Here is a 27,490-nt window from a genome sequence, read left to right as displayed (position 1 = left end):
AGCATAGAGTTTATTAAACATAAAGAATCTCAAGAAAAATTAGAAAACTGGGCTTGAGTACTACCCAGCTAGGAGCAGAGCAACCAAGATACACTTCTTTTTTTTTCTCAAGATCTTTTTGATGTGGACCATCTTTTAAAGTCTTTACTGAATTTGTTCCAGTATTGCTTCTGTTTTATGTTTTTGGTTTTTTTGGCCGCGAGGCATGTGGGATCTTAGCTCCCCGACCAGGGATCGAACCCGCACTCCCTGCATTGGAAGGCGAAGTCTTAACCACCGGACCACCAGGAAAGTCCCAGCCAAGAGACACTTCTAATCACACCAGTGAACTGCTCTGTAAAACACCACTGTTATCCCCACTGGGCACTTAGGACATTAAGCCTTAGATTCCAGAAACTTCCCTGTAGCTGCCTCAAAAAAACCAGTTGCCTTTGCCACCCACCTACAAATGCAGTCTTCCTCCTTATGACCACCACCTCTCATCACTCACCTCCAATCCCACACAGGGTGTTTGCTTGATGGAGCTAGGTCTCATGCAAACCGTGAGCTGTAAGAGAGACTAGGAAATGTAATTTTGTAGGAAGCAGAACTAGGATGGGGGCTATCATGAGAGCTGAGGGAGACAACTCAGTTTCTGCCACATGTACCGGGTGCTGGGTGCTGTTCTTGGCAGTGGTGATGGAGCCACGAGCAAGAGAAACAAAGTCCTTTGTTTCTGCCTTGTGGAGCAGAAACTCTCGTGGGGAAGCAGGTAACAAGTAAATAAATAAAATTTCCAATAGTCGTAAGTATCAGAAGAAAAATAAAATAGAGTTAAAGCCTGGATATTGGGGTGTTACTTTTGAAAGGGAGTTCAGGGAAAGCCCTTGTGAGGAAATAAAACTTGAGCAAAAATTTGATTGATGAGAAGTAGGATGCTGTAAGAAAATCTGGGGCAAGAGCATCCTAAGTAAAAGAAACATGGTCAAAGGCTGCGATGTGGGGCTAAGCTTGGCATGGTGAAGCAACAGCAAGGCCAGTGTGGGCCACGAAAGCACCGTAGGAGATGAAGTTGGATAGGTAGACAGGAACCAGATCACACAGGGGTTCGGTCATTATACCAAGTGCATCGGGAGGTTGTAAGCAGGGCAGTGACTTGATGTAACTTACATTTTTGTAAAGGTTTCTCTGCCTGCCATGCAGAGCGGAGACCATGGGAGGGCAAAAGGAGAAACAAGGAGACTGATTCAGAGCCTTGAGAGCAGTTATCCAAGGAAGGGAAAATGGTGCCTCGAACTGGAGCGGTGGCAAACGAGGTGGGAAAAAGTGATCCAATTCTGGGTATGTTTTGTAGATAAACCTAACAGAAATTGGATGTTGGAGGTGAGAGGAATTCAAGAATGTTGCCTAGGGTTTTGGACTGAGCCACTTGTTGGATGGTGGCGCCATCAATAATGATGGGTAAAGCCTGAGAAAGAATCAGGCTTGGGGGCAGAGGGGAGAGACAGTCAGGAACAGACATCCAGGTGGAGATGCAGAGTTGCTGCAGGGATAGTAGCTCAGGGAAGAGGTTGAGGCTGATGCTGTAAACTGGGGAGACATTAGGATAGGATATGGATGTATTTAAAGCCAGGGGATTGGATGAGATTACACAGAGAGACAGTGTAGATAAGAAAGAGAAGAGGATCCGGGACTGAGCCTCGGAGCACTTCAATAGATATAATTTGGGAAGAAGAAAAGCAAGTATTCATTATCTAGTTTTTAAGGAAAGATAAAAACCAGAGAAGTGTGATGTCCTGATTACCAAGTGAATAAAGCATTTCCTGAAGGAGGCAGTGAATACCTATGTTGATGCCTTACTCAAATCAGAGGTCTAGTAAGAGAGCAGTCAGTGCTTTTGGTTCAGGGGGGTTGCTGATGACCTTGGCAAGAGCCAACTTAGTTTAGTACTGTTGTGGGCTTGCAGAATGGGAGTGATTCTGGTGAGAGAGAGAAATTAATGCAAAGAGAGGGGTTAATTATAGGAGCAAAGTAGGTAAGAGGAGAAGAGGGAGGGGACAGAGGGCTGGACTTGGGCAGGAGCAGGACAGTAACCGCAGGAAGAGTGGAATGTGTGGGGGATTGAGGGACAGGGCAGGTAGACCGCTTACACCTGGAAGAAGAGTGTGTGGCCATCGGCTCAGACTGAAGGCGGAGAGAGGAGGCTGGGTAGATGTTTGAAACAAGAGGATAAGGTGCGAAGGCCCATTTCTGAGAGTGGAAAAGTGGTTTTTGAGAGAACCTCACAGGATTTCTGGTTTATAGTAAAACCTGTGGTCATTAGCTTAAAGCAAGACCAGTGGTATCGTTACGTGATTTTGCTAAAAACGGCCTTCAAAAACAATGCTCCCATCTTATTTTGTAAACTAAAGGCGTAGAAAAAGTTCTGATGATGGGAATTACACACCTGGGAAGAGGGAAGACTAGAACAATAGCAGGTGTTGAAAGTATTTTCAGGAGCCAGGGCCTTGTGATGCCCCTGAAGTCACATGTCACATCTGTGGGTGAGTTATTCCTGATGCTTTGCAGTGGGCATCCTGGCACTGGATTCATCTTCCTCAGAAAACCCTGAACCCCTGGTGGCTCCCCTTGAGGACAGCCCACAGCAGCCCTTCATCCATCTCCCATCCATCCATCTACCATCTTCCTACTAAGTACGTAAGACACTCCTAAGGCGCAAGGTGAGCAGACTCTAGGTGAACCAAGGTGCACTTCCCCCATCACTTACAGTGAAAGCAAACACATATACAGCACTTATTATGGGCTAGTTCTACTCAAAGTAATTTGCACATTTTAACTCTTCCCAACTACTCATAGGTAGATACTGTCTTTTCCGTGTTTTACAGATGAGGAGACTGAGGCAGAGATGGTGAGTGGCATGCCCTGGCATAGCTAGAATATGGACCTGGACAATCTGGCACCAGAATCTGGGGTCTGTTGCCTCTTGTAGTTCTTATTTATTGTTCTGCCTCTTTTACCTTGAAGATGAGGCATACAGACCAATTTTGATAGGATTTTTTAAAATCTGGCATGATTTACTCTTGAGTTTTTATATAAATTTCTCAGTGACTGAAAACAGAATAAAAATGTATCCAATTCTGCACAAGTTATATCATCTGTCCAAAAACGACAGGGTCCATTATGGTATGTTTTTACTATATTTGCTTCATTCCATCTTCACTGTTATTGTACTGAATATTTTAAGATATTTATTCTGAGCCCAAGTTTTGGGGGTCACTGCATTTTGTATCCTTATTGCTGTCGCAGCTCAGTTTGTCAGGTGTGCATTTTCTGCTAAGTTAACGCTATTCTTTTTCCCCTCCACCACAGGTCATCATTGCCCTCTCAGAAAAGCACCGCTCACACATTCCGTATCGGAACTCCATGATGACCAGTGTCCTGAGAGACAGCCTGGGAGGGAACTGCATGACGACCATGATTGCCACGCTCTCTTTAGAGAAAAGGAATATTGACGTATGTTGCTTCTTCTCTCTGGAGATCTCAGTCTGAGTTTTTATGCTAGTTTGTGAGACGGGGTTGAGGGTCCTTGGTGGGTTTCCGTCTTTTCAACTGGGTTAGGGTATGCCTTCAGAGGTGAAGACCCACCAGAGTTCATAGCTTTGGGTTATTTGCCAGAATTGTAATTCCCCCAATTTGAGAACTGACTTCACATAGCACGGGATGGTTTGCAGAAAACCTCATACACAAATTTTGGAAGATCTGCCAGAGACGTGAGGGAGGAGACCCATCAGCTTCTCCTGATCTGTTTTGCTCCTGATTGCTTAGGTGCCTTGGAGACATCTCCAAGGTGTGTCCCTAGACGTGTCCCTGGGCACAGCACCCAGGACGCCTTGGCAGGGTCTGGCTGCCAAATGGCTGTCCTGGGTTGCTTTAGAGCCAGCTGATGTTTCACGCATTTCAGTTTAATGTTTGGGACTCAGACTTTCTCTAAGAGAGGAAAACAGGAAGCTGCAGGGTGCCTCCCCAAACAAGGCCAAGCCCCAAGTGTATTGTAAGATGCCTTGAAAAGCCTCTCTTTTGCGCCTGTTACAAATATTTATTTTGTACCCTTTGATGCTTATGGATTGTGGTACCTGCTATGATTCTGGTTTGTATATGTGGTTCTGGTTTGACAAATCAGTAGTTGAAAAGCACATACCAGTTGTCACTTAGGACCTCAGGATCTTCCACACTTTGGGCATCAGTCATTATATTAAGCCCAAAGTTTTAATGAAAAATAATGTTCCAGGGCAAGGCTTCCTAATTTGGAAGCATGTTTCCTCGTTGTGTTTTATGCACATCACTCTAGGTGTACACGTTTTTCCTGTGAACAGAAACTGTTTTATCTCTCTATGCCATAACACTTTAAGGACTTATCTTGCTTTCTTAGGAATCTATATCTACCTGCAGATTTGCACAACGAGTGGCACTCATAAAGAATGAAGCTGTTCTTAATGAAGAAATCGATCCCAGATTGGTAAGCAACTTTTAACTGACTATGTTAAAAAAAATCAAAGTATATCAAAGATTAGTTAAATTTGGGGGGACACTCACTCTCCGTAACCAGGCAACGTTCTAAATACTGGAAACGTGTTAAATCATTTAATTCTCACAACAACCTCATGAGCAGATGCCGTCTCTTCCTCTAGTTTACAGATGACAAAACTGAAACGCAGAAATATTTAGTGATTTGATCTGAGTCACAGTGCTAATGCGTAGCAGAGCAGGATTCAGACACAGACAGTCTGACTCCAGGGCCTGTGCTCTTACCTACAGCCCCCCTTTACCCCATCAGTTAGGGGCACAGTGAGTCCTGGGGACACACATAGAATCATACACAGTTATATTTGTAGGCAGGTCGTAGCCTTTCAAAAAAAAAGTCAGCTTAACTTTCTAAAGACAATAATAATAGACCATCTTTTATAAAAGCTTATTGAGAAAAAGAAGTCCTAATGGTTATTAAATAGAATAGTATTTTGCATGAGTGTTCTGTTACTTAGTCTAGAGATTTAAAAAAGTTGGTAGTTGGTTTGATCCATGGAAAAATGGCCAAGCCTCTAGTTTTATAAAAATGAATTCTTCTTTATCAAAGTTCTTTTTTTAAAGGAAAGATATTTGCAAGTTACATGATTCAGCTACTCATTATAAATGCAGATATTTTTTCTTTTCTCTATTTTGTTAGTCTTCAAATAAAATACAAGGAATTAACTCGTGTCAACATTGAAAATGTTGAAATAAAATATTTCAATTTTGTAAAACTCCAAAATTAAGATTATATTACTTTGCAAATCACTCACCTTTTAAAAACAATTTTTTTTTCTCTAGAAAATAAGCTGGTGTAAGCTTAGTGGTATGCGTTATAAAAAAAGATGTGAAATCGTACCAACAGTGCTTCATTTACAAATTTCTCAAATTCCAAACAAGAAAATCTCAAGCTCACTGTTACCCATATTAATTACTTCCTCTTGAGTGTTTGCCCTTCCTTCCCTGAAATCATTCCATTGAAGGGCAGAGGAAAAGAAGGACAAAAGAATAATGGGGCTGACTGTTTTGTCCTACTTGCCTCAGGGAGCCCGAGCTCCCCTGACAGCATTCTCTTCTGGAGAAACCAGTGGGTGAGGCAGGATCCCTTTCCAGTCCAGTCCCTGGTCAGCATAACAGGGTACCCCCACTGGAAAAAGGAGACACAATTCAAAGGCCTAAGTCAAATGGAACTGAACTCCTAGGATGAATTCTTCTGCTGTTCCTACCCTGCCAGCAGCCCTGTAATATTACTGTGCAGAATGAGAAAGATAGGAATGTACTATTAGCCTGAAGACAAAAATTACTTCATAATTGAAGGAAAATAAACATATTAGACATTGAGGTATTTTTTTCCTTTCAAATCTGGCTGGAGAGACTTTTCTTTGAAGGAACTTGAGGAATTTGAACAAAGATGAACATTATCGTGTGTTAGATGTAGGTCTGTGAGAGACTTAAAGAAATGAGAAATCAGGAGTCAAAATCTAATAGCTGATAACTGAACAAATGTTGAGGTCTTCCTGGTGCAGAATTATCTGGTAATTGACAAGTGTTGTTTCCTGATCTCCTTTAATAATTGCTTCTAAAAACTGATATTACTGTTCATTATTTTATGTACAGAGCTTTTCTGAAGCACAAGTGACAGTTGAAAAGTTGTCCTCAAAACCACCCAAAACACAACTGAATGGGAAAAATAAACACCAAATTTAGGGAAGACTCTATGGGGTGGGGGCTTCACAAGAGTCTGTAATGTTTTATTTCTTAAGCTAAGTAGTAGGTACATGTTATTATTTATACCTTTTTATATATCTGAAGTAGTTCATACTAAAAAGTAAAATCACATGAATTAAGGTGATTCATCACATTCACAATTAAAAGAAAAAATTAAATGATCACATCACTAGATGCAGAAAAAGTGTTTGATAACATTAAACATTCATCCATAGTTTGAAAAGACTCATCAAACTATGAATATAAGTGAACATCCTTAGAGTGATTAAGGGTATCCACCAAAAACTACAGCAAACATTTAAAAGTTGAAACGTTAGAAGGAATAAGACAAGAATGTCTTAAGCACTATACTTGGAGGTTCTTAGGAAAGAGACTTTTTTTTTAATTTATGAGGATTTGATAAGAAGAATATCTGTCATTACTTGTGGACAATTTGATTGCTCATATAGAATATCCAAGAGTGTTTAATAACAGGTAAACAGATAACCAAAATAATATTCAGAAAATTAATCCATTCATAAAGATGAATTACCTTCCTATACATCAAAAGCCAATAATTAGAAAATGCAATTTTATAAAAATTCTATTTATAATAGCAACAAAAACTTTAAAATTCTAGGAATAAAATCTAATTAAAGACATACACAGATTTGTATTGAAAGGAATCAGAAATCTATACCATGTTCATGGATGTAATGATTCATAGCATTACTTTAATGTCTTATCAAATTAACCTTTTACTCAAATTTATTTCCAGTTAAAATTTGAGGAGGGCCTTTGGTAGAATTTTACAAGCCAAATCTAAAATTTATATGAAAGAGCAAATGATCAAGAATAGTGAAGTCTATTTTGGAAGAGAACAAGATGGAAGGTGCTTATTCTATCTAGATGCCAAAAATTTTTTAAGATATAGTAATTAAAACAGTGTAGTATTACCATACATATAGTCAAGTAGACAAATGTTTTTAACCAATAGCCCAGAAAAAGACACATGTTACATGTGGAAATATATAACAGAATTATAATAGCAAATCTTGCATGGTTAGCCATAAAAAAAAATAAAATTAGATCCATATCTCACACTTCCTACAAAATAAAATCAAACAACCTAAATGTAAAAAGCAAAACTTCAAAACTTTAAAACTTTTATAAGAACATATAGGAAAATATTGCTATGGCTTTAGGTAAAATAGATTTTCTTAAAGAAGACACAAATATAAAGCTCAAAACGAGAGAAGTTGATAATGAAATTATATTGAAATTTAAAACTTTCATTTAACAAAAAGAACACCACAGAGTGAAAAATATTACATAGATTGGGAGAAAACATGCACATTGCATAAAACTAACAAAGGGTTCACATCCCGAATATATAAAGAAATCTGCAAATTAATAAGGAAAAGAAAAACAACTCAACTGAAACATGGGCAAGATGGTGAATAAATAATTCACAGAAGAGGAAACCCAAACAGCCAGTATGCATACACAAAGATGATCGACCTCATTAATAATCATGAAAATACTAGTTCTAGATTAGAACTAGATAAGAGACCATTTTACACCTACCAGATCGGCAAGATTAAAGTGTCTGGCAATACTACATACAAAATGACAAAAATGTGGGGAAACAGGAACTTACATATATAGCTGCTGAGAATATGAATTTATGCATCCATTCTGAAGAGCACTTTGGCAATATATAATAAGGGGGTGCACTAACTCTACCTCCACACAGTTCTAGGTGCACACTACAGGGAAACTCTCCCACACATGCCCAGAGACTTATAATGTTCACAGCAACACTCTTTGTAATCGCAAAAGTAAAAATCCTGAATGTCCGTCAACAGGAGACATAGATACATAAATTGTGATACATTCCTTTACTGAAATACTATATGTCCATGAAAATTCATGAACTAGAGCCACATGAAGCAATATAAATAATCTCAGAAACATAGTGTGAGGGGAAAAAAAAAGCAAGTTGCAGTTACATGCAGTATGGCAACATTTACATAAAGTGTAAGGCATGCAAGATGATATCATACATCATTTACAGTCACATCTGTACATATGGAGTAAATGTATAAAACATGCAGGGAAATGCTACCCACTAAATGCAGGACAGCAATCACTCCAGGAAGGACAGAAGGGGAACAGGAATAAGGGACACCAGTTCCATCTGTAATGTTTTATTTGTTAAGAAAAATCCTAGAACTGTTTTGACAAAATGTTAAGATTTAACAAAGCTGGGTGGTAAGTACAAGAGTGCCTTTTATATCATTCTCTGTACATTTTTGTTCATAATTATAAAAGATGTATGGTTCTCTGTCACATAGTTCCCCTCAGTGAGGAGTTGACATTTATGCTCCTGCCTTGCCGTTTGCAGATGATTATACGCCTACAAAAGGAAATCCAGGAACTGAAGGATGAACTGGCCATTGTCACTGGGGAGCAGAGGACAGAGGAACTCACAGAAGCAGAGTTCCTTCAGTAAGACTGCAGACTTTTCCTTTTTCTTTAACCGTGCAAGTTTGTGTTAACTTCTTTGTTGGCCCTAATGTTATGAATTCACCTCAAAGAACGAAGTTCTCCTGGGACGGTCTGAAATTGCATTTAGGCGCCAGTTAAGAGTGGCGGCTTTCCATGAAAAGCTGGATAAGGCTGGCAGGGTTTTTGCCTCCTCAGCTTTGAGGAAGTAAAGAACAGAGCATAGAGAGGATGGGAATATCCTTCTCATGCCAGCTGAAGAAAAGAGGTTGCATAATAGTCATGCAGTTTTTAAATGTATACACCAAACACTCTTAAGCTGTGGATCTCAGATCTGAAAGGAATTCAAGAAACGTCCCTTGTATTAAACAGCATCTTGCTGCAAGCACCAATTTATCCCATGCCAAAGTAAGCTCTCTCCTTTAATAAATAGATGGTCCATATATTACAGTTCAAACACTCAAAATGGAAATGAAAGCAGGTATTCAGGACTTCATACAAGTGCGGCATCTTTCAGAGCCTTTAGATTTGCAGCCATATGGCATACCAGGGGCACAGCATGGCTCTCGTTCTCTCTCTGATCACAGGCCACAGTGGCGGGCTCTCTAGTTGTTTCTGTGCTGCTTATTAAGCACTGTGGAGTGATCATAACGGACTAGGCTTAGAAGGCAGTGGTATTCTCTATTTCAGAATAACAAAGCTACACAAGATTTTTTTAAAGGTTTTCTGTCATTTCACATAACCCTCTCTCAACAGAGAAAACGGTAACAGATGATGAAAGCATTTTCTTTAAACAAGTTCATGGCTGCCCCTGAAGGTAGGTGTAAAGCTTGAGAAGCCTTAGGCAAGGTTTCTGTTATACTCAAAGCCTTCCTCCTCTAGGATAGCATTTCCTGATTGTAGAACACTGTGTTTAATAATATGATAGGTCCCTAAGGCTTTCCTTACAAAACCGCTTTGTGGCATATATGCAATTAAGGTGAAATATACTGCCAAAATTCACATTTTAAAGAATTTCATGTCACTCCTTGAAATAACTTGGGATATCTGAGATATTGAGAAACCCAAGTTTAAAATTCCTTCACCATGGTGCTCCCTTCCCCTCAAAGAAAGGACTTACCCAATATTATTTTTGAAGAAGTCCCTTCAGAACTTTGATCTTCAAATCAGGATCCAGCCAGGAAAACAAAACCATTCTAGGCCTCTCAACAGCAGGAATTTAATATAGGAAATTTGTTGCACAGGAGATGGTACTATGCGGTGCTGCAGCACCCCAGAGATCAGAGCAGCAGGAGGAGGTCCTACACCCCTAGGACTGGACGGACATCGGTAGAAGGTTGTGTTACCAAGGCCAGAGACTAGTGCCAGCCAGCAGGAGCTGGACAAGATGAATGCTGCCTGACAGAGTGGAAGCTGGGGCCTCTGAAGAGCCATGGGTGCTGTGGAGGCATCATCCCAGCAGGGAGCCCTGGCTTCTCCCTCACCTCCCCTTCCAGTCTCCACCAGTGCCTCCCATTGGCTGAACAACTTACCCAGAAGCCAGTTGTTAAAAGAGTCAGGGAGTGTAGTTTCCTGTGATGCAGAGTCAAGCAAGGGAAAAGTGGAAGTTGGATCTAAAAGCAAACAGGGAAATGACCAACATATCAAATAAGTACCAGCGTTTTTTCTAATTCCTGTGTACTCTATGTTGCTCAGAAGGCCCAGTTTAAGGGTAAGATTCTGAATGTTGTGGTTCAAAATGTCAGAATGTGCAAGAATATGCTGCAGGTTCCCTCCAAATTGGGGGGATTATAGAACTGATATAAAGAAACATCTGAATCTCTAGCCACACCCAAGAATAAGAAGTAAACTTCATAAGGGATTAGAAGCTTCAAGGAATTCCTGGGAGACTGAACAGTGGGATTGAGATGGGCAAGAGAAAAGGATAGACCAAGTCATGGTGCAGCACCACCAAGGTCCCATGTCTAGAAGTGGTGGCACCCTGGAGCAGGAGAGGCTGGGAACAGCCACTGAGGGTTGGTAGAGCTCTTGTAGTGGGAGGAGTTTGTTCCTATCAACCCCTGTGCACTCCCTTCTTCCCTTCTCCCCGCAGTGTTTAGGTCAGTGTTTAGGATGGGGAAATAGGGAAGGACCCCAGGTAGCTGATGATGCCCAGGAAAAAGAGGGACTGCATAAGCTCTAGAGACCAGCTGCTGTCTCCAGTTCTGCCCATCTCCTGTTCTCACTGAAAATAGTAAGGAGCACAGGCACCCACAGCTGCTTCAGTCCCTCACCTAAGACTGGCTGCCCACGCTGAGAGAGCTTAGAGTCTAGGAAATGTGAGCTCACAGTTGGGAGTGACTAGAAATATGAGGACAGCCAACATGGAAAAAGACAAGAACAAGCATTTACAGCTTGGAGGGCTTCAGAACTAAGCAAGAAAAATGGTTACTATCTTTAGAGATATAAAACATGGCATTTCATCCATGAAACAATAACAGGATCAAGAGGAGATCTTGAAAATGAAAAACATGTACTTGTTGCCATTAAGAACTTAATGATGGCCAAATAGCAGAATGAAAACACAGAGGGGCAAATCAGTGAACCAGGAAGGTGGGGGCTAAGGGATTCTTCCAGAATGTAAGATAAAAGGGTAAAAAAAGAAAGTTTAAAGAAAAGAATCGTAGAGAATAGCTCTAGATTTCTCAACATCTAAGAAAACAGAATTTATGGAGAAGAAATAATGCAGGGGAACCAATAGTTAAAGAAAACCTATTTCTTGGAACTAAAAAAAAAAAAAAAAAAAGACATAGGACTTCAGAACAAAAGGGTTACCATATGCTGAGTAGTATAATAATGTTGTAGAAAAATTCTTAGAACCTCACCATATAGAAAATAATCCTAAAAGTTATCCGAGAAGAAAATTATTAACAACCAAGAATCTGATTTAGAGAAGACTTCTCATCAACAACTCTGGAAACAAGAACTTCTGGTGCTGAAACACAAAACAAAACAAAAGAGGACTATGAATGGAGATTTTTGTATCTAGCCAAATTAATATTCAAAGGTGAAGGTGAAATAAAGCCACTTTTCAGACATACAAGCTTTCAGACAGAAAATTTACCATGCTACATCCTCTCTTAAAAAGGATGCCACAGACTATACTTTCACAAAAAGAAAAATTCTATAAAGCATAAGAAACAATAATAAGCACATTTTGTTATAACTTCTTTATGATATTTAATATTGTATTATATTTACATTACCTCTTTTACTAACTTGCCATTTATTACGTAAGCAGATGTTTCTATCTAAAAGTTACTGACAACAAGCAAATTTGCCAGTCACAGGAGTTTCAGGGTAGAATCATGAGAAATAAAATTGTGACAACAGATTTAAAATACTGACAGATTGTTAGATTTTGGATTGGTTTCCTTTGATCCACAGATAACAAATATACAAATGCCAATTGGAACAGATTCTATACAGACAGTATGTAGGGTTGCCATTAGTTTTTCTGGACAATTGGTTCACTCATTCACTTATTAAATGTTTATTATTCATCTACTATACAGACAACTCTATCCTGGGCCCTGAAAGGAACACAAAGATGAACAAAACCTAGATCCAGCTCTCAATGGGTTCACAAGTTAGTGGCAGTGACAGACATGAGCACAAGTAATTATGATGCAACATATAAGTATTATGAGGAGAGATGAATAAAACATGAGACTGCAGAGATAGTGATGATTAATTTTGAGCTCAGGAATCATGTAAAATTAGTTCATGTGCTCATAAGTGAACTTCAGCAATTTGCAATGAAATCGCTTCTCTGCTGTCAGTATAAGAGCACTATATTGCATTACATCTCATTAATGGTTTCTGACCAGCAGCTGGGGAGAACTCACGCTGCAAACTGCATTCACCCTGCCAAAGCCAAGCGTAGAGTTTCACAACAATCCAGTAACCTTGGTGCTTGTTCATGCTGATGGTGAGGATTATTCAGATAATGTGGTTTTTTGTTATTGTTTTTGTTATATTACAGTTGCATTTATATTTTGGCATAATTAGCTAGATCAATATTGGTACAACTTAAAATTCATCAGATTTAAGAGTCCTTTATCATGTTAAAGTAAAAGAGATAAGTTAAAATTTGCCTCTAATGTGGCTCTGCCATTTAATATCGTCTGTGCTTCTTTGTCTTCTGGGGCCCCTGGACATTTACTCAAGAATGTGAATCAGCTTCAGTCCTCCCATTGCGCCCAGACTCCCGGGTGGCCAAGGGTGGGAGGGAGATAGTCGTGTAGCAGAGAGGAAGAGTCCCACAGCTTGGCAGGACAGAGTGGCAGGAATGTTTTAGCCTTGTCTACTTCTCTGTGCTGCTGATTCCTGGGCTTATGCTGACTGGCATGGCATGAAGACATTCCTCTCAGGGATTCTGTGAAGGACATCAGAAAGCAGATATTTAATAGATAATATATTCTATGTAGTATGCATTGGACAGTTTGGAGATGTCTGTTAATACCTAGCCCTATCAAATTTTTTGAACTATTTCCCAGAATTTCAGTTCTTAATGTAAATATTTGTTGCATTGACTTGGATGCTTCAACTGAAGAGGATTTCAGATGTCAGCCTCCAGTTATTGGGATATTTTTAGTTTACATCTTTTTTTTTTTTTGCCTGTGTAAAATTTGAAAAGAGACAGCTGGATGGAGGCTGTATAGCCAAGTTAATGTTTATACAAAACTTCTTGGGTGAAGATTTAATTCTGATTGATTCTCTAAACATATACCTCGTTCTTCCTTAAAAAAAAGCCCTTAGGCCTCTGTCTAGGATGGAAGCTTTATTTCCTGGCCCAAATGTAAATGAGTAGAATATTTTCTGCACAGCAACATTTTCTTTCTGAGATGGAACTGAATTGGATCTCATGGTCTCAAGTTTGCCCAAAGTAAATTTACAAACATCTTGATCCTTTGCTTTTCTTTTCTCTTTTATCTCCCGGCTTTATTGAGATATAATTGACATATAACATGGTGTAAGTTTAAAGAGTACAGTGTGATGATTTAATATAGGTATATATTGTGAAATAATTACCACGATAAGGTTAGTTAACGCCTCCATCACCTTACATAGTTACCTATGTAACTATGTATTTCTGTGTGTGATGAGAACATTTAACATCTACCCTGTATGCAGTTTTCAAGAATACAATACAGTATTGTTAACTATAGTCACCATGCTGTACATTAGGTCCGCAGAATGTATTCATCTTAAAACTGGAAGTTTGTAACCTTTGACCTCCATCTCCCTATTTCCCCTGCCCTCCAGCCCCTGGCAACCACTGATCTACTCTCTGAGTTCAACATTTAATTTTGTACACATAAGTGAGTTCATACAGTATTGGTCTGTCTCTAACTTATTTCCTTTAGTTAATTTTTACAAATCAGTTAATCCTTCAAACTGAATTTATTGAGTACCTACTGGATGCTAATCATTTTAATAGGTGTTTTGGGGGATTTAGTAATATAGGATACAGCAAATAATTCCAAGGATTTACAGTTTTATTGGGAAAATAAGATATATGCACACACACACATTTATACACACATATATGTATATATAAAACAGAGAATAAAAGAGTGTATTAGTGGAAAGAACAAATGGACACTGAGAATTGTAAAACATTAATTATACTTTTAATTCTAATCATATTAGTTTTTAATGGCTCATTTATGTGTAAATGCTATCTTATGACTAAATGCTATCTATGCTCACTTTCAGCTCCATGTTTTTAAATCTAATATCAGTTTATTACACATGGTTTAATACAGTATTTGCTCATAATCTATGATAATGAAAAGCTAAATCGTTATGTAGGAATGGGGGAAGTCACTGCAGATATCACTCACTGAGCAAACCAAGTAAGCCTGAAAGGATGTCACGAGGAAAAATGCACCATTCTAAGATGAAGGAGACCACATAAACAAAGCTACCTAGAGGGACTGAGCACAGTGTGTGTGTGTGTGGCAGGGGGACGGGGGTGGTATTTGCCGAGGTTGCCAGTAGGGGAAGAAACTGTGAAAAAGAAACAAGAGGGAGGTATTAAGAGTGATTGAAATATTCTATATCATGATTTTAGTGGTGGTTACATAAGTATACACATTTGTCAAAAGTCATAGTACTACACACCTAGAAAGGGTAAATTTAAAATTTTACCATCTGTAAATTTAACCTCAACTAACCTAACTTTTAAAAAACTGGAGAAATCTGTATGACGAAACATAGAATTAAAAGACCAGTCATTGAACAAGCCAAAGCAAAATAAAACAAAACTGTACAATGAGGGATTTTCCTTTAAGTAAAATTTGCTATAATTAGTTTAATAATAGCAACTTGTCTTTGATGACAAGCCCCTCAGCACACAAACATATATTTTTACAGTTAATGACTACATATACAAGTTGAGGAGAACTTCCTCAGTTTCCTGCTCTGCTACCAAACCTGCCCACCATCCTGCACCTGTACCCACCCTCTACTCCTTGTTACAGTAGAGAAGGTGTCTCTTCCAGAGCCGACCTCACCAATTGTACTCTCAACCCCAGTGCCTTCTGCCATGTCAGGGACCTCAACTCCCCTTCTATTTTTTTCTTTGTCTACAACTTCTCTCTTTTTACTGGGCTCTTCTTATCAGTATTTGGGCTCCAGTTTCCCGTATTTGAAACAAAATGCTCCCCCTTGAGCCAACATCCCCCTCTACCTACTGTCACTTTCCTCTCCTTTAAGCTAAGCGACTCCAAGAAGTTGCCTTCACTCACGGTCTCCCTTCCCTTCCGCCCCACTCACTACACTACACACTCCAATCTGGCTTTTGCCCCATTGATGGACCCCAGTGTAGATCAATTTGACGGGCCTATGTCAGTCTTCATCTTCGGTGACCTCTCAGCAGCATTCAACGTTATTCACCACGCTCTTGTTGAAACTTTCTCTTCTCTGTCTTCTTCCCATCTCCTGACTGCTCTTTGGCTTCTTGGGCCGGATTATCCTCCTTTCATGTGGGTACTCCTCAAGGCATTGTCGTAAGACCTCCTCTTCTCTTTTTCTTTATACTTTTTCCTAGATGATCTCAGCAACACCCACACGTCAGTTGCCATCCAGATGCTGATGACTCGTATTTATTTTACTTGTCCAGATTTATTCTTCTCTGAATGCCCCGCTCATTGATCACATTGCCTACCTGACACCTGGCCCTGAACTCAACATGCCCCAAACTGAATTCTTTTGCATCTTTCTCCAGACCTGATCTCAGCCACTGGATCCCCATCAGTCAATGTCTCTACAAGCCCTACAGTTGCCCAGGCCAGAAACTTAGAAGTTACCTGTGACTGTAATCATTTTCTCATCCCCCAAATCCAACCCATCTGGAAGTCCTGTTGACTCTGTCCTCAAAGCATGTCTTGACTTGGACCACTTCACACCACCTCTGTTGTTGCTATCCTCACCCAAACCTCTGTCACCTTTTTTCTACTACTAAATAGGTATCATAATAGGTTTTTCGCTCCCCTCTAAATCTTTTTCTGTGCAGCCAGAATATTCCTTTTCAAAAGTACAGTCCTTACCATTTCACTCTTCTTGAAACTCCACAGTGACTTCTGACTTCCTCTTGTTCCTGGGAAAACACCAAAATCCTGCATGGGGCCTACAACTGTCTGCCTGGTCTGACCCCTTACTGTGTTTTCAGCCACATTTCATATTCCTCTCCCCTTTGCTCCCTTTACTTCGACAGCACCGACCTTTCAGTGTTTAATTTCATCCTGTCTTCTACCCTGGGGCCATTGCATATGCAGTTGCTTCTGACTTCTGCCTGCGATGACATGCATGGGGACATGTACACACACACACACACATACACACACACATTGTTTTGTTTGTTCTACTCATCCTTCAAACCTCAGTTGAAATTGTTCTTCCTCAAAGACATCTTCTCTGACCTGCAGCCCCAACTAAATCATGACTGTGCTGCACATTTTTGTATTTTCTGTGCTTTTCCTTCGGAGTACTTATCTCTGTTTACAGTCATGTACTTGTGGCATTGTTTGGTTGTTATCTGTGTCCCCACCATATGGAAAGCCCTTTGAAGGCAGGAGCCATGTCTGCTTTAAATGAATGTACACAACACCTTTCTTTGTATCATTTTGTGGCACATAATCAAAGAATATGCAGTGAATATTAATACAGCAAAGATTATGCATACGCTACATTAAATCCACAATGGGAAAAACTTGAGAGGTATTTGACTGGCTCATGAGCACGTAATCACACAATTTAAGGTATTGAACGATGGAAATCCACCTGTGCAGGCAAGTGTTACCTGAAGGAAATGATGCCCTAGTTTGATGTACATTTTACCAAACAGGAAACGACCTGGGGCACTGGCCAGGGCAGCCTTCAGTCCTGCTCTTTAGGAGTCCCCAAACTCCTCTTTGCTCTACTTACTCTCCTATTGGGGAATAATCCCATCCTTCCAGACTGAAACAGTCAGTAAAGCTGGGAGCTGTGCTGGAGTTGACCCTCAGGATCTTAAACCATGTGCAAAACAGAGGGTAGGCCTTCACCTTTCATCCTTGGGGCTTGGCACAATAGTTGGAAATAGTTATCTGATGGGATTTCTTTTAATACAATTAAATAATTTAAGACCAATTACAGTTTAAATATAGTTTAAAACCAAACACATTGTGTTATCAAACCCACAAACACCAAATTTGTTTCAACAGGGCATATCTGTACTAATAAAATCTTCATTGATATCCAAACTTTTATTTCAGTGCAAATAAATATACCTAAAGGAAGAGTCTTAAATCCCCATTTTTGCACCAAATAAATCTCACTTTGAAATAAAACTAATTTATACCTTTATTCATTCTTTCTAGTGAATAAACACTGATTGAGTATTGTTGATACCATGTCAGGCACTGTGTTAGGAATGGGAAACTCAGAGACAAACCAAAGGGTCCTGCAGGAGGCTGGCCATTGGAGAGAGAGGGGCAGATGACCAGACATACATGCTTAGTGATGGTGCTGAGATGCTATCATAGACACTCGGATCCAAGATGGGGAGGGCAAGTGTTTTGCAAAGGGCAGAGGACCAGGGAGGAAAGACTTTATAGAGGAAGTGACATACAGAATACCCATCAGCACTTTCATCCTTTTAAAGTAATCATTTAAAGGTAGCTTCAGGAAAAGTCATTTCCACCATGTTTAACTTGCAGTTCAATTTTTTTTTTATTAGACTAGTCTAATAAAAGTTTAATTGGGTTCAGTTTCTCAATATGTTTGAACTGGATTAGAACCAAAAAACAGATTTCAACTACAGGTATAGTGGCTCTCTTGAACCTAAAATTTGATAACTTGTTCCCAAAGATATGGGACAAAATAACAAAAATCAAGACCATCCCATATAATTTGAGATATACGATCATCATGATGATAAGTCTTGTCCTGTGACCCTCAGATTATTTTTGAAATGAGAAGAAGCAAGCAAAAAATAAATGATACCCTTCAATATTTGAGTTAATAGAGTCCTAATGAGAATTACTGATAGATACCAGACTGATACCAGTCTTTTAGGGAGAATCTCTTGTCAGTACTTAACTCTGGATCAATAATACTTTATCCTTTTTATATTTGGCTTATTGTCACTGGCCTCCAAAGTGATTTTATTTGTCAAACCACTGTTAAGAATGTTTTTTTTTTCTTTTTTAAAAAAATAAGTTTCAGGTGTAGAGCATTATAATCATTATTTGTATACACTACAAAGTGATCACCACAACTAGTCTAGTTACCATCCATCACCATGCAGTTGACCCCCTTCACCTCTGGTAACCATTAATCTGATCTCTGTATCTATGAGGTTTTCTTTGTTTTATTTTGTGTGTTTGTTTTGTTTTTTTAGATTCCATATGTGAGTGAAAGCATATGGTATTTGTCTTTCTCTGTCTGACTCATTTTACTTAGCATAACACCTTCAAGGTCCATTCATGTCGTTGAAAATGTCAGGATTCCATTCCTTTCCATGGCTGAGTAGTATTCCATTGTGTATATATGTCACATCTTCTTTATCCATTCATCCACCGATGGACATTTAGGTTGTTTTCATGTCTTGGCTCTTGTAAATAATGCTGCAATGAACATAGGGGTACATATATCTTTTCCAATGAGTGTTTTCATGTTCTTCAGATAAACACCCAGAAGTGGTATGGCTGGGGCATGTAATAGTTCTATTCTTAATTTTTTGAGGAATCTCCATACTGTTTGTCATTAGTGGCTGCACCAATTTACAGTCCCACCAACAGTGTACAAGGGTTCCCTTTTCTCCACATCCTTTCCAACATTTGTAATTCTTTGTCTTTTTGATAATAGCCATTCTAACAGGTGTGAGATGGTGTGTCATTGTGGTTTTGATTTGTATTTCCCTAATAATTAGTGATGTAGGACATCTTTCATGTGCCTGTTGGCCATCTGTATGTCTTTGTTGGAAAAATATCTATTCAGATCCTCTGCCCATTTTTTAATCAGGTTGGTTTTTGTTGTTGGTGAGTCGTATGGGTTCTTTATATATTTTTAGTATTAATCCCTTATTGGATATATGATTTGCAAATATCTTCCCCCATTCAGTGGGTAGCCTTTTCATTTTGATGATGGTTTCCTTCATCGTGCAGAAGCTTTTTATTTTGATGTAGTCCTATTTGTTTATTTTTGCTTTTGTTTCCCTTGCCTTTGGAGTCAGATCCACAAAAACGTGGTGAAGACTGACATCAATGAGGTTACCACCTGTGTTTTCTTGTGGGAATTTTATGGTTTCAGGTCTTACACTCAAGTTTTTAATCCATTTTTAGTTAAATTTTGTGTATGGTGTAAGGCAGTGGTCTAGATTCATTCTTTTGCATATGGCTGTCCAATTTTCCCAGCATCATTTATTGAAAAGACTTTCTCCATTGTATGTTCTTTGCTCCTTTGTCATAAATTAATTGTCCATATATGTATGACTTTTGATTCTGTTTCATTGATCTGTGTGTCTATTTTTGTGCCAGTACCATACTGTTTTGATTACTATAACTTTGTAGTATAGTTTGAAATCCAAGTGGTTTTATTTGTCAAACCACTATTAAAAATACATTTCAAAATCATGACTTATACTGTACAAGTTCTATGACATGATGAGCTCTCCTGATTGTTCTTCCACTGTGGAGATAGAGAGGAGTAGATTTCAGGAAACCATGTTCCCTAAGGACAAGAGATCGAGGTGGAGATAGGGATTGAGATGGGGAGAGGGAGAGGGACAGAAGTAGAGATAGAGAGGAGGTTGGAGAGACAGAGAGAGAAAGAGAGAGAGAAGCTTATACAGGAGTCTGAACAATCTCTTGAAAATTATTAGAAATATGACTGAATGCTGTCCTATACCAGATTGTTCATTAAAAAATGAAAAATCTCAAGAAAGTTTGTGCCTAATTTCTCATTATTATGGATGAAATTGTCCCAATGACAGTGATATTGACTACTGTGACTATCCAGAACCTCCTTCCAGGACACAGTGGCCCTACATGGCCTGGCCCCTGGCAACCTCTGCAGCCTCATTCCCTCCCAAGCCTCTCCTCCTCACCATCCCTCCCCTGAAACACTCCTCCCTCACCTCATTACTCAAATGTCACATTATCAGAAAGACCTTCCAGGCCACGTTATCTAAAATACACCTTCCCCTGTCACTCTTTATCTCCTTTATGCTGGGTTATTTTTCTTCATAGCAGCAACATCATGTTTAATGTTTCATTATCCATTGTCTGTCTCTCCCTGCTTCATGAGGACTGGGACTTCATCTGTGTTGTTTTCCATGTACCTGGCCCATGGTAGACCCTCCATAAATATTTGTTGAATGAATTGGTGAGCACTCCATCAGGGCTTCAGTTCCCTCTCTGGCTCCTTTCATGAGCCATTCATTTTCCATCTCTAGGACCTCTACTCAGAGCTGCCCAGGTGTTTGGTATGCACAAGGGTCCTTAGAACCAGTCTCTGTGGACAGTAAGCACTTCCTGACATTTAGATTCAACCGCACTGGTTTGGTATCCACGGTGTGGATTTCATCTTATCAGTGTGAATGATGGAGGAAGTATCTGAAATATTCAGAATTTTGCCCACAGCTATTTTCTGAGCTTTGTCTGACCGAGATAAGGCAGAGAAAATTTATTTGAATGGACTGAGAGTCAAGAGACTTGAATTCTAATCTTGACTCTCCTTCTAATCGAAGGAGATCTTAACTGATCCCTCTACCTCAGTCTTCTAATCTTTGCTGTGTGACCCTGGGCAAATTATATCATCTACATGTGTCTCAGTTTACTCATCCGTTGTGTGGGAATAATAACAGTACCCACTCACTGTGCTATTATGAAGATTGATGAAATAATTCATGCTATGCATTAAACACAATTGTTATGATTATTATTAATATTATTATTATTACTTACCTATGCTTCTTTGATACAATTTTTATTGCTGCTGAGGAATCTATTCACTTCAATTAGATATTTTGTCAGGCTCTTCTATTAGAAACAAAGGAGCAGGGACTTCCCTGGTGGTCCAGTGGGTAAGACTCTGCCCTCCCAATGCAGGGGGCCCAGGTTTGATCCCTGGTCGGGGAACTAGGTCCCACAGGCATGCCACAACAAAGAGCCCGCACGCTGCAACTAAAGATCCCGCACACCACAATGAAGATCCCACAAGCCGCAACTAAGACCCGGCACAGCCAAAATAAATAAAATAAATAAATATTTAAAAAAAAAAACTATTAGAAAAAAAAAGAAAGAAAGGAGCAAACCATGTTTTAATGTCTCTCTTTAGCATATACACACACTCACACATTCACGTACAAAGAAAGAGGTAGTACCAGAAGGAAAAACCAGGAAAATGTTTTTAGAATTACTAGTGGTAGGTTTTGTTTTGTTTTGGTTTGTTTTTAGTTCTTTTTACCTGGCTCTATTTCCTAAAATTTCTACAGAAAATTAAAGGTTATTTTTAAAAGAATTCATGTCACTTACTGATTTTACACCTCCAAGTGGCAAAATAAAATTGTTTTTAGTTAATTAACGAACAGCAGAAAAAAATGCCCTTCTTCGTTAACTCCACTCTTACACTAAATTTCACAGCAGAATTAAAAACAAATGTTCTCTCTTGGCATATAGCAAATTATTGCATAACACACATAGTTGTTTCTGAGATCTAAATTACATCTGCTTCTGGAATTTTAACTTTAAATTATTTTATAATATTTGTATTCATTTTTTGTATATTTGGGCTATAATATTGTGTATTATTAATCAGTCACTTCAGAGTGGTGCTTTTCTAATACAGTTGATATAAGACTGTATCCCTAAAGGGCTAAAGAAAACAAAAACTATAAATTGCCAGAATGGAGTGTTCACAAAATGCTTTCAAATTGGAGTTGTTTGCTTTACATCTTACTGTCCACTTCCTTAACCATAACAGAGCTTCACATACTCCACAAGTGTGAAAAATGTGCTAAGACCTTTAAGATATTTAGAAATTTAAAGATAAAGTAGCAGCCTGAATCATAGTCAGAACTGAGACATAAAGTTTATATTTGTATTTAAAACAAAATTATAAATTTAAACAAAATCTTTGTGAATATGTATATGTATATTTACATGATAAAATATATGTAAGTATATAAGTAATATGTACTCATAGAAATTCTGAAAAATACAGGCAGACATAAAAAGGAAAACAACATGTATATATAATGCCCGTATCTGAGCACATGGGAGACATGCCAGAAGTAAAAGGCAGATACTTTTTGCTTGAGTGATGTTGGTGTAGACTTTTTCCCCTAGATGACTTTGCAAGGGACTTATAAATGTTATATCCAACATCAAGATATGGACTCCAAGCCCCTGTTCTCTCTTCCACCCTGTTCTTCAGGATTCCTGCCAGTTGGAATTCTCTACATCTCTTTAAGTTTGACATAAATACTTTATTTTTATACCTTAATACTTCTTTTTGGTACTTCCCAGGGTTTTTATTTTGAACTCTCCATTTTTTCTTTCAAATGCTGGACATGTCAGCAAAACCTTCTGTTTTCCATTTTCTGAATTTAGCATTTCAACATCTGTATAATAGTTGTACTAAAAATACACAAAGATAAAACTGTTAGGGAACATCTTAAAATCTTATAAATTGGCAAAATGAATTGAGTTGAAGTGTTTGGTTTTTTTTTTTTTTTTTTTTTTGCAGTTACTGAGAAGGATTTTGTTTTGATTACTTGTTTGGGGGGAGAAGTGGGGCTCACTTTTTGTATGATTTTAGGACCAAACCTTTGGGTATATCTTCTAATTTATCTCATTTGCTTACAAATCTGTGGGCTAAACAGAGTTCAGAGAGAACAGTTTGTCTTAGCTTCATCCCCTGAGGCTTGGGAGAGGAGGTGTTAACATTTCTCCTTCTATTTCATTCCTTGGCCTTGCTGCTGCTGAAATCTGGAGATTCAGATCCATCCTGAGGCCTTAGTTACCAGTCCCTGAGGATTGTTAGGCGCATCGGAGCCCTGTGCTAGCAGCTGTCAAAGCAGCCTAAGCAGAAGCATAAAGCATGGTGCCTGGCCAGCAGGAACCATGTGAGGGTGCTTGACATCTGCTTTTCAAAAAAAATAAATAAAGACAAGTAAATGATCATATTCAAAATGGGCGATAAAGACCAGGAGTGTAAAGGACTTAATGAAAGAAAGATTAATTAATCACCCAAATAACTGTCTATATGGATCAAGCTTTTAAAATAAAATGCCAGAAAGTGACCTGCTTCAAGAACTATCCATATGCGATATCAAAGCAAACTTGAGGACTCTCAGAACTGCTACCAAGTTGCTAGGATCTAGGTAGAGACACTTTGCTTTTATTTTTCAGCTGTCTTCTCTGTGAAATATGGCTACCCATCCCCCTGATATTCAAGTAAAGATCTGAGAACTTGTGAGAAAATTCAATTTTTTTTTTTTTTTAATATATTAAAGAACTCCAACACAGGACATCATAGTGCCAATAGAGTTAACAATACCCCAAAGCAGAGCAAGGATAATCTGTGTCATTCACTGGGCTATGAGATGACAATTATTTTGTGTTCAGCGGAACATTGGGATAAATCCTACTTCTTGTTACCTTTACACCTATCAAAAAATGCTAGTTTGACAGACCGTTCTAGTTTGGCATAACACAATGGAGAATTATCTCCAAAATAATATGTAAATCTGAGTTCACAGTAGATATCCAACTCCCTACGAAGGCATCCAAATAAAACGTAAGGTGCCTCTTGCAAGTAGCCCCTGTTTCCTCCTCCAGCTGACCTTCTCCCGGGCATCCAGAACCCATCTTGTCTGGCGTTCACTGGCTCTCTTATCGAGGCTCGGCTTTACTGTGAACCTTTACATCCTTAGAGGCAAAAGACGAACATCCCTCAAGACAACACAAGGACAGGCTCTCTTAGCCTGCCCTGATTGGCCTGGCAAACAACCTGTCGTAGTTCTAGCAACCTGACTCTAAGGGGCTAAACTCAGTGATGACTCAAGACTGGTTTTGTTTGTTTGTTTGTTTGTTCGTTGCTCTATTCCTCAGAGTATTCTTCATTCTCATTCCCATCCTCCCAGCCCAGTTCCCCTAGTGGTCCCCCTGTGTTTATCATTAACCGAGCATACTCATGACTTTTGCCACAGCCTCAAAACTATGTCACCGTTAATGTCAAGGTAACTAGTGCCTGGTGTGTGATTTCTTCAGTTTACTGGAGAAATCAGATTCTCCCTTCTTGTTCATAAGCCCACCTCCTACTGTTATGCTTTTCAATTGCTTCCCTCATCAATTTGCTTTCCGATCAATCAACTAGCATGCGCCGGGCAGAGTACAGTACTGTATGTTTACTTTTCTGTTTAATCTGCAACCCCTGGTTGAAATTTGCAGCCACATGTTTCCTCTTCTTTCTGCATCTCACTTTTTCTTATGTTCCCTGATAGCCGTAAATTATCCTCTAAGTTTGGAGGAAGAGAGTAACCATCAAGAAACAAAGAAGTTGCTAATCATCAAAGAAATGCAAATTAAAATGAGATGCAATTTTTTGCCAGTCGTATTGGTAAGAATGAAAAGATGGTGATACCGTCAGCGAGGGCATGGATGAGCTCTTCTTACCCTGCAGGCAGAGTAGACAGGGCCAGTGGAGGTGGCAGACAGGGAGGCCTGGTCCTGAGGCCTGGGGCAAATTTTTAGCTTGTTCCCCTTGTTGGACAGCCCTGTAGAGCATTCGTATAAGCTTTTAAACAGGTATGCTTTTCGGCTCAGCTCAGCAATTTAACTTCTAGAAATCTGTCTTTAAGGACAAATGTACAAAGATGTATAGATAAAAATATTTATCACAACATCATTTATAATAGGGAATTGGGTTATGATACATTTATTTAATGAAACATAATGCAGCAATCTCTTTTTAAGTTGGGATATGGTTGCTTTACCATAGTGTGTTAGTTTCTGCTGTACAATGAAGTGAATCAGCTATATGTATACATATATCCCCTCCCTCTTGTACCTCCCTCCCACCCTGCCCCCCATCCTACCCATCTAGGTCACCACAGAGCACTGAGCTGAGCTCCCTGTGCTATACAGCAGGTTCCCACTAGCTCTCTGTTTTACACGTGGTAGTTCCTATATGTCAATCCCAATCTCCCCATTCATTCCCCCCTCCCCCACCTTTTCCACACGTCTGTTCTCTACGTCTGCGTCTCTGTTCCTGCCTAATGCAGCGATTTTTGATATCAATGAAGACCTATACATATATTGACCTGGGAACACTTCCAAACTCTATATGTTGTTACTTTTGTAACCAAAACATGCATGTGCATGTATACATTTGTATGCATATATGTATATTTGCTTACAAACAAGTCTGGAAGGATAAACACCAAAATTTCACAGTGTTATCTCTGGGTTCCAGGATTAGAGTAATCTTTTTTATTCTATATTTTCTAAACTTTTTGCATTACACATGCATCACTCTATGATCAGACAAAATAAAGGTATTTAAAAATATGTTAAAGATACAAAAGTGAAATGTTCTTTAACTCATAACATTTTCCATAAGTTATCATCAAATCACTCAGCAAACGTAGTAATAATTATGATAAAAATAAATGCTGTTTATAGAGCATTTGCCAATAGGCATTGCATTACACTTTTTATGTACATTAGTCTAATAAAAATTCCACAATAACTTCATGAGACAAATAATAGTTAGTCAATAAGATGAGAAGCAGAGTTAGAATTTGAACCCTATTTTGTCTGTCTCCAGAGCTGCTCTTTTGTGACCCTTGAGCCACAAAGGTGTAAGATTTACAGTGATGACTTAAACCTGAATCCTGCTTCTAGGAGTTAACAGGGAAAAATGCAAGCAGTATTCTAGAATTAGCTAGATTTTTCTATATTGTTCATCGTCAGAAACTAAGGTCTATCTGGAATTCTGGGTTTTCTTCACTGTTGTTCATTCACTCTAGCTCTGCTGTCTAGAAATGGTCTTATCTGGAAGGTCTGCTAAGAGAGAAGGAAAGGACTTATATGTTTCCCCTGGTAGGAGATGTGTCCCCCTTTCCATCCTAAGGAATTGGCTTCTGAAGTAAGACAGAGAACAGTGCTGTAAAGTAAATATCCACCCACTGCTGTTGGCTCATTTTTGGTGTGTTAGAAGTATATTAACCAGTGCTTGTTTTAATATGAGACGGTTTATGTAGAAGTGACCACAGCTGATAAAACTCAAGAGTTCATGCCAATAATTAAATTCCTCACAGTTCAAGCAATCATGGGGCCACTAACCTATGAGGTAATTACTAAGAAACACAGGGACAGACCCTAATTATCCTTATTAGCCACCATTTGGATCAAATGACTAACTTTTCCGAAGGTCATTTCTTATTCTTTGTTGTTATCAGCCAAAGAGGAAGAGTGGAAATGTATGGGATTTTGTGTTTGATTCAGTCAGTATCACTGATTTCACAGAAACATGTTCTCACATGGCTTCCGTTGAATGTATCACACAACTAGAAGCTCAGATGGCTGGGGAGAAAGCCTGGGATTGCCTCGTGCCAGACCTCGTTAACACAGGATGTGCCTTACTCTAGGGTCTCCCTGGGCGACCCCGTCGTGCCCATGGCTTCCCCAGGCACCTGCCATTTGCTGAGCAGATCCTTCCGTGGCTGAGCTGAGCTTTGAACCTCCAGAGAATCGTGTTTCCTCACTGAGTTAGGAAAGCAAAGGTTGCACAATATTTGTTTCTAAAAGGTTTGACTTCGATATTTACGTTTTCACTTTCTTAGTGTTCTTTTCCTGAAAAGCGCTTTATGACTTAAACTCACTTTCATACATATCCTGTGCAGGTAATATATAGGTTAGTAATAACTTATTATGTAGGTCTGGTTTTAGCTGTCCATCGTCTTCTAGGGTAGGGTTCCTTCCAATTCTGGCTTAGGTACTCTTCTTTCACGGTTCTGGTTCTGCATTGTCTTCTGACTCAGGTGAGCTGCCCCTCCACACCCACACTGGCCATGCTTTGTGGTTCGAATGCTGATGCTGGTCCATATTTTTGTTGTAAAGGCGACTTATCTGCTCAGTCCATAAGTGTCCCCAATCAGCCTTTTAAAATGCAGAGACTTCTGACCACAATTACACAA

The 27,490-nt window shown here is 39.1% G+C and overlaps 1 protein-coding gene across 1 annotated transcript in view; it reads left to right on the top strand.

Moving 5' to 3' along the window:
* Positions 1-27,490, top strand: part of KIF6 (kinesin family member 6) — a 403,702-nt gene that overhangs the window by 144,306 nt on the left and 231,906 nt on the right. The window contains exons 8-10 of the mRNA XM_082347818.1: positions 3,349-3,492; positions 4,409-4,495; positions 8,657-8,760. Coding sequence (XP_082203944.1) covers positions 3,349-3,492; positions 4,409-4,495; positions 8,657-8,760 — 335 coding nt within the window. The remainder of the gene's footprint in view (positions 1-3,348; positions 3,493-4,408; positions 4,496-8,656; positions 8,761-27,490) is intronic.

This window comes from Balaenoptera borealis (genome assembly GCF_965194805.1).
Source record: "Balaenoptera borealis genome assembly, chromosome: 12".
Lineage (NCBI taxonomy): Eukaryota > Metazoa > Chordata > Mammalia > Artiodactyla > Balaenopteridae > Balaenoptera > Balaenoptera borealis.
This window is presented reverse-complemented; position numbering and strand designations above follow the sequence as displayed.